Here is a 13,730-nt window from a genome sequence, read left to right on the forward strand (position 1 = left end):
TCAAAAAATGTTACTATAGCCGTATATATAAAATGATATATAACTGCTATCGGACGATCTTGTGCACGATAAAAACCTATATAGAACTTTAAGTTGGAAGTGTAGAAAGATCGTCCGGTAGCAGTTATATATCATTTTATATATACGGCCATAGTAACATTTTTTGTAAAAAAAGTTTGTTGTTGTAGTACACACCCTAGAACGATGAAATCCTGAAAAAAATGTATGCCATCCGATTTCTACACTTCCAACTTACATTTCTATATAGGTTTTTATCGTGCACAAGATCGTGCAATAGCACTTATATATCATTTTATATATACGGCTATAGTAACATTTTTTGTAAAAAATAATGTTACGATAAAAAAATAGAACGATGAAATCCGGAAAAAATTATGCCATCCGATTTCTACATTTCCAACTTAAAGTTCTATATAGGTTTTTGTCGTGCACAAGATCGTCCGATAGCAGTTATATATTATTTTATATATACGGCTATAGTAACATTTTTTGTAAAAAAAAGTTTGTTGTAGTACACACCCTAGAACGATGAAATCCGGAAAAAATGTATGTCACCCGATTTCTACACTTCCAACTAAAAGTTCTATATAGGTTTTTATCGTGCACAAGATCGTCCGATAGCACTTATATATCATTTTATATATACGGCTATAGTAACATTTTTTGTAAAAAAATGTATGCCATCCGATTTCTACACTTCCAAGTTACAGTTCTATATAGGTTTTTATCGCGCACAAGATCGTCCGATAGCACTTATATATCATTTTATTTATACGGCTATAGTAACATTTTTTGTAAAAAAAGTTTGTTGTTGCAGTACACACCCTAGAGCGATGAAATCCGGAAAAAATTATGCCATCCGATTTCTACATTTCCAACTTAAAGTTCTATATAGGTTTTTGTCGTGCACAAGATCGTCCGATAGCAGTTATATATCATTTTATATATACGGCCATAGTAAAATTTTTTGTAAAAAAAAGTTTGTTGTTGTAGTACACACCCTAGAACGATGAAATCCGGAAAAAAATGTATGTCACCCGATTTCTACACTTCCAACTTAAAGTTCTATATAGTTTTTATCGTGCACAAGATCGTCCGATAGCAGTTATATATCATTTTATAAATACGGCCATAATAAAATTTTTTGTAAAAAAAAGTTTGTTGTTGTAGTACACACCCTAGAACGATGAAATCCAGAAAAAAATTTATGCCATCCGATTTCTACACTTCTGACTTAAAGTTCTATATAGGTTTTAATCGTGCACAAGATCGTTCGATAGCAGTTATATATCCGGAAAAAAATTTATGCCATCCCATTTCTACACTTCCAACTTAAAGTTCTATATAGGTTTTTATCGTGCACAAGATCGTCCGATAGCAGTTATATATCATTTTATATATACGGCTATAGTAACATTTTTTGAATTTTTTTTATTAAAAGGCATTCTGAAATGATATAATCCCAAATATATTTATATTTTATCAGATTTTTTCCTTTCCACATTTATATACATATTTTAATTGATCAAAAATATTTTTTTTAATGTAAATCATGAAAATCAATTTTTTTGAATTTTTCCACGTGCATAAACTCATATTGAAAATAATGGTAAATAATGAAAACGAGTTATTGCGTCTTTTTCACGTGCAGAAACACATATTTGTAAACAAAAATAACTCACCACACTAAAAAAAATGTTTATTTTGATAAAACAGCTGTTACGGTTTGTTTTTCGTCGGGTTGTTTTCTTTATGTGCATAGTCTTAAGTACGTTGTCATTCTTATAATGATCTGCCAGAAGCTATTGATTCTTTTTTACTAAAAACAAACCAATACATACGCTCTATTCGAGAGGGGCTTCGTTGTGAAAGTTGCAAGGTCTTGGAACTGTCTTCACATGAGTTACGTATATTTTCGATACATATACATAATTCCATATTTGAAAGACCTTCTGTTTTTACTGAATGGAATTCCAGTGAGGTTCTACGACCCACAAGCTCCCAGACTCTATCATTACATACATCTAATAATATTACGTTTAATCCACAAATTTTTCATATTTAACTCGGGTACAAGAATCTCTTTAATTTCTGAACGATTACGAAAATGGTTGAAAGTTCCCACTCATTCCGAAAATTCTAACATTTTTGTCGTTAATATTGAGGTTTTGGAGTTTTAAAGTTTTTTACTTTAGAAACTACTTTAGCTTTGGATTATTAAATAAAACTATAAACTAACGCAGGAAATTTGCCTTCGACTTCTGTAAACGTCGATATTAAAAATTATTGCCAAATCTTTATTTAGCTAATTTTAATGTTCTTACTAGTAGGCCTAAAGATATTTTTTTTATTTTTTTACTGTCAGATCCAGATAATCCTATATACATGTATACATATGTATATATTAAAAATTTTACATAATCTTCCTTGTTTAATGAATTTTTAACCTTAAATTTATGATCACTTAAAAACAAACATAGAAATATATTTATATTCCTACTTTTTCATATTTTAAAATTATAATAAGAAAACCACCTGTTACCTTACTAAGTACTTAAGGATAAAATTATCACAAATTAAAAATATTTAATTTTTAATTTTCTTCAAAATTACTTAATTAAATGTCCAAAAATGAAATACCAATACGCAATTGATAGGCTTATTACAGTAACTCGGTGTGCCACAAAAATTAAATTTTGAGTAAATCGACATTAAAGTTTAAAAAAAATTCTAAAAAATAGAAATTTTTAAATATGTATTTTAAACACGCTGAATAATCATATAATGTCATTAAATACAGTGGAAACCACTGTTTAAGCAAAAAATTGTGGCTTATCAAGTTACTGCATAAAAATAATTGAATATATTTTATTTCCAAAAACCAGGTTCTAGTACATTTTCAAAGTGGCTTAGTGGCTTATCATGTTCTTGCTACAAAAAAATATATAAATTTTATTTTCAATATAAAATTTGTATATTGTTATATTTTCAGTTACTTTTTCATATGATAATAAATTTGGCTAAATATGGCTAAATTATTCTGCAGTAAAAGGCGGTTCCTGTAGTATAGTATAGGCAAAAAATATTTTAAATAAAATGACAAAACACATTGGCTTGGGTTTTAAACTGAATATTCAGATAAAAATTTGAAATAATCCTGCTTTTATTCAGAATAGTTGATACAGTGTACTCTCTCTTTGCGGACACCTCTCTTAAGCGGACACGTCTCATAAACGGACACTTTTTTCAGTCCCAAAAATATTCTTTGGGATTTTTAAATTTTGTTCCTTTTGAGCGGACAACCCTCCTATAACAGGACGCGGACACTTTTTTTCATACCAAAGGAGATTTTTTTCCCCATAACCGGACAGATTACAGAAATGCAACACTGTTTTTGTTTACTTTATTTTATATTCTTACAGCTGTAAAAAGGGGATTTCCCTTAATTGATATTGAATGTAAAAAAACATACATTTGCAAGTGTTTATTGTACATACACGTTCTGAAATCGCCATGCCTAAAGCTGTGTTGAGTATTAAAGAAAAAGTTAATGTCATTGAAATACATAAAAATGAAAAACTTAGTGTACGCGAGTTAGCAAAAAAATGTAAGATCAGCAAAACTCAAGCTGCTTGCATTGTAAAAAACAAAGACCAATCATCTGGCTGGCTTGAAAGGTTCAAAAAACGACATAACATATCCGTACAATTTCTGGAGAAGCTGCTAGTGTAAACCAAAATGATGTCATAAATTTTACAGAAAAAGTGCCTTCTTTGATTGAGGGATATGATTCGCGAAATATTTACAATGCAGATGAGACTGGCTTATTTTTTCGTGCATTGCCTGATAAAACATTTGAATTAAAAGGTGAAACTTGCACTGGAGGAAAAATGGCAAAGGATAGGCTTACGATTTTGCATTGCGCCAATATGGCTGGAGAGAAAGAACGTCTTTTTGTTATTGGAAAAGCTGCAAAGCCACGGGCGTTTCGCAACATCAACTTAACCAATTTACCAGTTACATGGCGATCAAATAAAAAGGCTTGGATGACATCTGAATTGATGACTGATTTTCTAGTGCAGTTTGATAGGAAAATGCAAATTCAAGAACGGAAAGTTCTGCTATTTTTAGATAATGCGACTTCTCATCCTCGAGATCTCAAATTAAAAAAATGTAAAAGTTATTTTTTTCCCACCAATCACAACAGCTTTTTGTCAATTACTAGATCAAGGCGTTATAAAAAACTTCAAGTTTTTGTACAAATCGTTATTTTTAAAAAATATTTTGTTGCAAATGGAAGATGCAAATTCTGCTTTGGAATTATAAAAATCAATAAATTTGTTAGATGTCGTTTATTTTGCACACAAAGCGTGGGAACAAGTAAGTCCACAGACAATACAAAATTGTTTCAGGAAATCTGGGTTTGGGGAAGGAGATAGCTCCAATGACGATAACTGTTGGACCGCAGAAGATGATATTCGACTAGCAGCACTTGCTCAATTCTCTAATGTTATTAATCGAGTTCAGAACCAAATTCAAATTGACGTCGAAGACTATATAAATTTAGATAGCGACGTCATCATTAATGATGAAGATTTGGAAAACATTAGTACTGAAATGATAATTGCTTCCCAAGAAAACCTAGCCAACTCGTCTGAAGATGAAGAAAGTGAAATTGACGACAAGTTAACTTCTTATAAAGAGGCTTATATAGCAATAAAAAAACTAAAAGCATTTTCTTCATACCGCAGCGACTTTAAATCAGTTCAGTTGCTTACTGAACTTCAAATACATCTCCAAGATATTGAAATCAAAGGAAAAACTTACCAATCTAAAATTTTTGACTTTTTTAAATCCATTTGAATATATAAATGTATGTATTTTGCATTTTTTTACTTTTTGTAAAAATGTTTATGAAATGTTACTTTTCTTTGTATTATATTTTGTTATGTTGTTGTTCTTAAATAAAATAGTTTAAAAATGAATATAATAAAAATAAATCTTTACTACTCTAATAAGCGGACGCCTCTCATAAGCGGACAAATTTGTCAGTCCCTTAGGTGTCCGCTTATGAGAGAGTTGTTGGAGTGAGAAAATCTGGCATCATTGTTTCTACTTTTTATAATGCACTTTTTGTGCAACTCTTATTGTAACTTTTTACATTCCTTTTATTGGTATCTTCTACTTCCTTTTTTTGAACTCTTACTTAAATAAAACTTGTGCTTCATATCTATAAACATATTGTTCCGAAATCAGTGTTTTAATTCAGCATCCCAACAGGTTATGGGCCCAGCCACTGTTTAAACAATATGTCAATAGCTAATTTTAATATCGAGAAATTAATTGGTCGCGAAAATTATTCCACATGGTCGTTTGCTGTTAAAAACTTATTACAGCATGAAGAACTGTGGGATACAGTGGAAGGAATATATCCAACGACTGGAATTAATGTGAAGCTTGACACCAAAGCCAAGACAAAGATTATTTTGCTTATTGACAAAATAAATTATGTCCACATAGAAGACGCCAATACATCTCATGAGGTTTGGAACAAACTAAAAGCGGCTTTTCAGGATTCAGGGCTCACAAGGAGAGTTGGATTGCTGCGCCAATTGATCACAACTAGTTATTCTACTTCCGATAGCATAGAAGATTATGTAAGTAGAATTGTATCAACGGCTCACAAATTGAAAGAGGTAGACATGCCGGTCAGCGATGAATGGATTGGAACGTTGTTGTTAGCAGGCCTCCCTGAAGAATATGCTCCCATGATCATGGGCATTGAAAGCTCAGGCGTCAAAATCACATGCGATTCAATTAAAACCAAACTTCTACAGGATATTAAGAAATCAACGACAGGCGGAGCTTTGTTTTCTAAAGCAAAAAAGAAGTTTGAGGTTAAAAAAGGCTTTCGTTGTTTTAATTGTAATCAATATGGACACAAAGCAGCTGACTGCCGGGTGAATGCTAAGAAAAAGAGTCAAAACAGAGAAGTTGGGTTTTGTACTGTGTTTGCAGCAGGTTCCATTAATAGAACAGATTGGTTTGTTGACTCTGGTGCCAGCTTGCACATGTCGATGCGCAAGGATTGGTTTGGCAAAATAAGAAATTCAGATGTAAAGGAAATATTTACGCAAATAAACAAAAGCTCAATGTTGAAGGAGTTGGCGATATTTCAATGGTTATTGAAGATAAAAATGGTGATAAAGTGAACATCACAATCCATGATGTGTTATACATTCCAGACTTGACAGTAAATCTTCTATCAGTAAGTCAAATGATGAAGAGAGGTTTGTCTGTCAAATTTGTTGGTGAAAAATGCACAATTGCAAAAGATGGATTAATTGTTGCAACAGCGTACCTTCAAGAAAACATGTTTAAGTTAAATAGTGTAAAACAAATGTGTATGATGGCAACGCAGGGTGATATCGAGTTGTGGCATGCACGCATGGGTCATCTCAACTACAGTGACTTGGCAAAAACAAGAGATTTAGTAAATGGAATGCAATTTCAACAAAAGAATACTGATAGTTGCATAACATGTCTGAAAGGTAAAATGGCGAAAAAACCGTATCGTGCTTCCGAAACTCGCTCTAAGGATTTGCTACAACTCATCCACTCTGATATTTGCGGTCCTATGGAGGAAACTTCAATAGGAGGAGCTAAGTATTTTCTTTCTTTTGTTGACGATTTTTCGCGTAAAGTTTTTATTTATATTTTACAGAACAAAACGGATGTACCAGCATTTTTTGAACAATTTAAGGCCAGAGTAGAGAACGAACTTGGTCGGAAGATAAAATGCTTGCGTACAGATAACGGCACCGAATATTGTAACAAAAGGCTTACACAAATACTTACGGCAAGTGGCATTCAGCATCAAACGACTGTGCCATACAACCCGCAACAGAACGGCGTTGCTGAGCGAATGAATCGCACCATAGTCGAGCGTGCACGATGCATGTTAATAAATGCTGGTTTGCCAAAGAAATTTTGGGCTGAAGCCGTTACCAATGCCACATATGTCATCAATAGATCCGTTTGTTCTGCTATAAATAAAAACATACCCGAAGAAGTTTGGTCGGGACTGAAACCTGATTTAAGTCACCTACGTGTATTTGGTTCACGTGCTATTGCTCATATACCTGATGAGAAACGTAAAAAGTGGGACCCAAAGTCGCAAGATTTAATATTTGTCGGCTATTGTGAAGATACAAAGGGTTATCGGCTATTGAACCCCAATGGTTGGCGAGTGGTTAAAAGCCGTGATGTGTCATTTTTTGAAAATGATTTCCTCCACAACTGTAAAAATCAAAAAAGTGAGCAATTACTAAACGTAGATTTAGTGGAGGCTAGTTACAACAACGTTACTAATAATCCCAGTGAAGATTATTTTGATGCCGATGATGATGATTTTTCTGATGGTCAACTGGATGATGATGTTTCCCCAGATTACGTACCAGATGATACTCTTGAGGAAAATGTTCCACAATCCACAGAAAATAATGAAGTCCGTCGTTCCGAGCGGCTCCGTAGACCAGTCAATATGACAGACTTTCATACTTATACTGTGCAGGCAAATGTAAGTGATGATCCGATAACAGTACAGGACGCCCTAAATCGATGTGATGCTAGCCAATGGAGAGAAGCCATGGAGAGTGAACTGAAATCGTTAACAGATAATCAAACTTGGACACTGGTAGACTTGCCCATTGGAGCTAAGCCTTTGAAATGCAAATGGGTATTCAAAACCAAGCGCAACGAAAATGGTGAAATGGTACGACACAAAGCGCGACTGGTTATAAAAGGTTGTTCACAGAGACCAGGAATTGATTACCAAGAAACGTACTCTCCGGTAGTTCGTTACACTTCAATAAGGTATTTATTATCTGTTGCAGCCCATTTTGATCTCGATATCGAACAAATGGACGCTGTAACTGCCTTTTTACAAGGTGATTTGTCTGAGGAGATTTTTATGGAACCCCCAGAAGGAGTTAAAGTCAACACAATGGGTAAAGTTTGCAAACTCAACAGAGCGATCTATAAATTAAAGCAGGCAAGTCGTGAGTGGAACCGGAAACTAGACCAGGCTTTAAATGAAATTAATTTACAACGCTCGAAGCTTGATCCATGTATCTATTTTCACGTTGCCGAAACCCAAATGTTTTTTATCGCAGTGTATGTTGACGATCTGTTAATTTTCTCAAATAACAACGAATTGAAATCCAAAGTTAAAAGTGAGCTACAGAACCGGTTTTTAATGAAGGATTTGGGGGAGGCTAGTAGCTGTGTTGGTATTCGAATTTCAAGAAATCGTGAGAGAGGAGAAATATTTATTGACCAATCTACATATACAGCAGAAATTTTAAGAAAATTTAACATGTCAGATTGCAATCCCATATCAACACCCTTCGATGTCAACACAAAGTTAACAAATCCTTCAATTACAAGAGATTTCAAGAAGCTTGAAAATATACCATACCAAGAGGCCGTTGGAAGTTTACTTTTTTTGGTACAGGGTACTCGCCCCGATATAGCTTATGCCGTTAATTACCTCAGCAAATTCAACAACAACTTCGACAACTCACATTGGATGGCAGTAAAACGAGTTTTTCGTTATCTCAAAGGCACAATCGATTTGGGGATTAAGTATTCAAACCGTGCTGATTTTAAAATGTTTGGCTTTTGTGATGCCGACTACGCTAGTGATCCAACAGATAGGCGATCTTGCTCAGGCTATGTTTTTTTACAAAAAGGCGCAATAAGTTGGTGTAGTAAACGGCAATCAACTGTGGCCCTATCTACAACCGAAGCCGAGTATATGGCTATGTCCACAGCCGTCCAAGAGGCAGAATGGTTACGTCAACTCCACAGTGATTTGTGGAATGATACACAAAACAACATAACTCTATTCTGCGACAACAAAAGCGCTTTGAGTTTGGCAACAAGTGATGCTTTCCATGGACGGTCTAAACACATTGATGTTCGCCACCATTTTCTTCGAGAAAAAGTTAGCTGTGGCCAATTAATATTGGAATATAAAAAGTCCGAAGAAATGGCTGCTGATTTCCTGACTAAACCTGTAACCAAAGAAAAACACCTGAAATGCGCCAGGATGTTGGGCCTTTCCAAAGTTTAGCCAGCTTTTAGTGGAGGTGTTGGAGTGAGAAAATCTGGCATCATTGTTTCTACTTTTTATAATGCACTTTTTGTGCAACTCTTATTGTAACTTTTTACATTCCTTTTATTGGTATCTTCTACTTCCTTTTTTTGAACTCTTACTTAAATAAAACTTGTGCTTCATATCTATAAACATATTGTTCCGAAATCAGTGTTTTAATTCAGCATCCCAACAAGAGTACACGTATTCTGTTTCAAGATCATCATTTTGAACATCCGAACAAATTTCGATGCATGTTAGATTTAAGAAATTTCAATTCCATTGTTCAAAAATAGTTTCGATATGCACTTTATGTAACAGGCGTAATGCTTTTTTATAAGATTATGATTGCGACATGTTTTATAAAGATTATTGGATATGATTGGATTTTCCAATCAGCAACATAATTACAAATGAAATTATTTTTATGCAGTAACATGGTAAGCCACTTTAATTCCAAAAATTATATCTCTTGAACCAAAATAAACGAAAATTCAAATACCGGGGGAGTAATATTATTTTTCTGAAAAGTGTTTTTAAATTTGCCAAACACCCCCAAAATCTTGAGTTACGGATAAAAAACCGGGTTTTCGTACCTCTAGGCACTTATGAGTAAGTAACTTAGTTAAATCTGAACCGATTTTTTAGTTTAGTTTAGTTTAGTTTATTCATTCTTATACAGAATCCTAGCCAAAGGCCATAATCGGATCCAATAACACTACTTAATTAGACAACATTCAATTTTAATAAAATAACAATAATAATAAAAGTAAATAAATAAAGAATATAAATTAAAGTTAAAAAAATGTAAAAAAAATAATTATAATAATAATATAGGACATTTTAGCATATAATGAGATGAGCTGAATGAAGTATATGTAAATTTTATATTTAATGGTGTATATAAATAAAATCTAACAAGCAGTCTTTTTTAAAGCAAAAAAAAAAAAATACTAAATTTAAAGTTAATACAAATAGAAATCAACAAGCATATGGACAAGGTATCATTTAAACAAGTTATTCAACGCATATATATCAATAATTATAGAGTTTTAAGTTTTTATTAAGTTTTACGGACTTAGAAAGTTTTACGGACTTAGAAAGCAGTATCATCAGAAAACATATTTCTTATTTTACTTGTCCAAGTTGTGGAGATGTTTTTTGAATGCATTTCATATAGGAACCGTACTATTTATTAACTGATTAAAACCCCATGTTTATTTATGAGTAAAACGCAACTTTGCTTTTAAAAATCCGTTAGCAATTGAGGACGTTATAGATCTTCTATTCTTAATACAAAATTTTTCCAAAACTTATTTTCCGATATTCATACAATTTGGTGGAAGGATTAAGATATATACATATACAAGTTATTTATGCTAAATTTAATGTTCTATGCATGGTGGCCGGTTATGTTCAAGTTAAAATTTATGACACTACCTTTCTGAAATAGTACTTATAACAATAGAATCATATAAAGTACCTATATAGTACCTTTTATATAAAATCTTTGGAAACTTGTTGGAACAGAACTACTATTTAGTATATAAATAGAAAATTACTTACCGGTGAAAGTGGAACACCTAAGTCGCTGTCTACAAATTGGTAGCGATCAAACAATTTTACCGTACTACGTTCTTCTGGCAGTTCGAAGAATTGCAGATGCTGTCGAACTTGCAATATGAAATTCCAAACATTTTCCTTAAGTTGATTAGTGATTGGCTGTGTCAAATTTAGTGATTTACTTAAATAGAACGTCTTTTTGTTATTGGAAAAGCTGCAAAGCCACGGGCGTTTCGCAACATCAACTTAACCAATTTACCAGTTACATGGCGATCAAATAAAAAGGCTTGGATGACATCTGAATTGATGACTGATTTTCTAGTGCAGTTTGATAGGAAAATGCAAATTCAAGAACGGAAAGTTCTGCTATTTTTAGATAATGCGACTTCTCATCCTCGAGATCTCAAATTAAAAAATGTAAAAGTTATTTTTTTCCCACCAATCACAACAGCTTTTTGTCAACCACTAGATCAAGGCGTTATAAAAAACTTCAAGTTTTTGTACAAATCGTTATTTTTAAAAAATATTTTGTTGCAAATGGAAGATGCAAATTCTGCTTTGGAATTATAAAAATCAATAAATTTGTTAGATGTCGTTTATTTTGCACACAAAGCGTGGGAACAAGTAAGTCCACAGACAATACAAAATTGTTTCAGGAAATCTGGGTTTGGGGAAGGAGATAGCTCCAATGACGATAACTGTTGGACCGCAGAAGATGATATTCGACTAGCAGCACTTGCTCAATTCTCTAATGTTATTAATCGAGTTCAGAACCAAATTCAAATTGACGACGAAGACTATATAAATTTAGATAGCGACGTCATCATTAATGATGAAGATTTGGAAAACATTAGTACTGAAATGATAATTGCTTCCCAAGAAAACCTAGCCAACTCGTCTGAAGATGAAGAAAGTGAAATTGACGACAAGTTAACTTCTTATAAAGAGGCTTATATAGCAATAAAAAAACTAAAAGCATTTTCTTCATACCGCAGCGACTTTAAATCAGTTCAGTTGCTTACTGAACTTCAAATACATCTCCAAGATATTGAAATCAAAGGAAAAACTTACCAATCTAAAATTTTTGACTTTTTTAAATCCATTTGAATATATAAATGTATGTATTTTGCATTTTTTTTACTTTTTGTAAAAATGTTTATGAAATGTTACTTTTCTTTGTATTATATTTTGTTATGTTGTTGTTCTTAAATAAAATAGTTTAAAAATGAATATAATAAAAATAAATCTTTACTACTCTAATAAGCGGACGCCTCTCATAAGCGGACAAATTTGTCAGTCCCTTAGGTGTCCGCTTATGAGAGAGTACACGTATTCTGTTTCAAGATCATCATTTTGAACATCCGAACAAATTTCGATGCATGTTAGATTTAAGAAATTTCAATTCCATTGTTCAAAAATAGTTTCGATATGCACTTTATGTAACAGGCGTAATGCTTTTTTATAAGATTATGATTGCGACATGTTTTATAAAGATTATTGGATATGATTGGATTTTCCAATCAGCAACATAATTACAAATGAAATTATTTTTATGCAGTAACATGGTAAGCCACTTTAATTCCAAAAATTATATCTCTTGAACCAAAATAAACGAAAATTCAAATACCGGGGGAGTAATATTATTTTTCTGAAAAGTGTTTTTAAATTTGCCAAACACCCCCAAAATCTTGAGTTACGGATAAAAAACCGGGTTTTCGTACCTCTAGGCACTTATGAGTAAGTAACTTAGTTAAATCTGAACCGATTTTAAGTTTTACGGACTTAGAAAGCAGTATCATCAGAAAACATATTTCTTATTTTACTTGTCCAAGTTGTGGAGATGTTTTTTGAATGCATTTCATATAGGAACCGTACTATTTATTAACTGATTAAAACCCCATGTTTATTTATGAGTAAAACGCAACTTTGCTTTTAAAAATCCGTTAGCAATTGAGGACGTTATAGATCTTCTATTCTTAATACAAAATTTTTCCAAAACTTATTTTCCGATATTCATACAATTTGGTGGAAGGATTAAGATATATACATATACAAGTTATTTATGCTAAATTTAATGTTCTATGCATGGTGGCCGGTTATGTTCAAGTTAAAATTTATGACACTACCTTTCTGAAATAGTACTTATAACAATAGAATCATATAAAGTACCTATATAGTACCTTTTATATAAAATCTTTGGAAACTTGTTGGAACAGAACTACTATTTAGTATATAAATAGAAAATTACTTACCGGTGAAAGTGGAACACCTAAGTCGCTGTCTACAAATTGGTAGCGATCAAACAATTTTACCGTACTACGTTCTTCTGGCAGTTCGAAGAATTGCAGATGCTGTCGAACTTGCAATATGAAATTCCAAACATTTTCCTTAAGTTGATTAGTGATTGGCTGTGTCAAATTTAGTGATTTACTTAAATATACCCACAATGCTGAAATGTTATAGAAAAATATATTGCGACGAGTTTTCTTCGATTTAATTTAAACTTACACTCCAATGTTATACCCTCCAAACCTTCCAAAGCTATTTCATCCAAAATTACTCGTTGTAAAGATCCTCTGTTGGAAATATTCATTTTTGAAATATATATATGACCGATTTATTAATATTTATTTCAAATAATTGTTTAAAATATACACAAATAGATTTTCGGTCGGGACGCCTCAGGGGCTTTTGAACTTTATGACAATAGGATAAACAAAGTGTTTATTCAAGATATATTAATTATAAGGCAGTGTTATCAGAACAGCTTGTGTTTATTTACTTTAAATCACAGCCAGGGCTGCCAGATAAATTTGTAGAAATATCGGCAAAAAAAGGCATTTATCGGTACTTACATTTTAAAAATCAGTAATAAATGGGCAAAAAACAAAATGTCACAAATTAATTAAAAAATCATATTTTTATACATACATGACTCAGAGAATTTTTATTCAGAAGGGGGGTGAATATTATTTACTGAAAAAAATCT

The 13,730-nt window shown here is 32.4% G+C and overlaps 1 protein-coding gene across 1 annotated transcript in view; it reads right to left on the bottom strand.

The window, feature by feature from the left end:
* The window catches only part of LOC111686245 (general transcription factor 3C polypeptide 1), an 84,575-nt gene extending 71,055 nt beyond the window's left edge, over window positions 1-13,520 (bottom strand). Inside the window, exons 1-3 of the mRNA XM_046947010.1 lie at window positions 13,250-13,520; window positions 13,169-13,190; window positions 10,745-10,919 (exon numbers count right to left, since the gene is read on the bottom strand). Of these exons, the coding sequence (XP_046802966.1) occupies window positions 10,745-10,919; window positions 13,169-13,190; window positions 13,250-13,334 (282 nt within the window). The 5' untranslated portion in view covers window positions 13,335-13,520. The remainder of the gene's footprint in view (window positions 1-10,744; window positions 10,920-13,168; window positions 13,191-13,249) is intronic.
* Window positions 13,521-13,730: the final 210 nt, after the last annotated feature.

The sequence above is a fragment of the Lucilia cuprina genome, chromosome 3 (assembly GCF_022045245.1).
Source record: "Lucilia cuprina isolate Lc7/37 chromosome 3, ASM2204524v1, whole genome shotgun sequence".
NCBI lineage: Eukaryota > Metazoa > Arthropoda > Insecta > Diptera > Calliphoridae > Lucilia > Lucilia cuprina.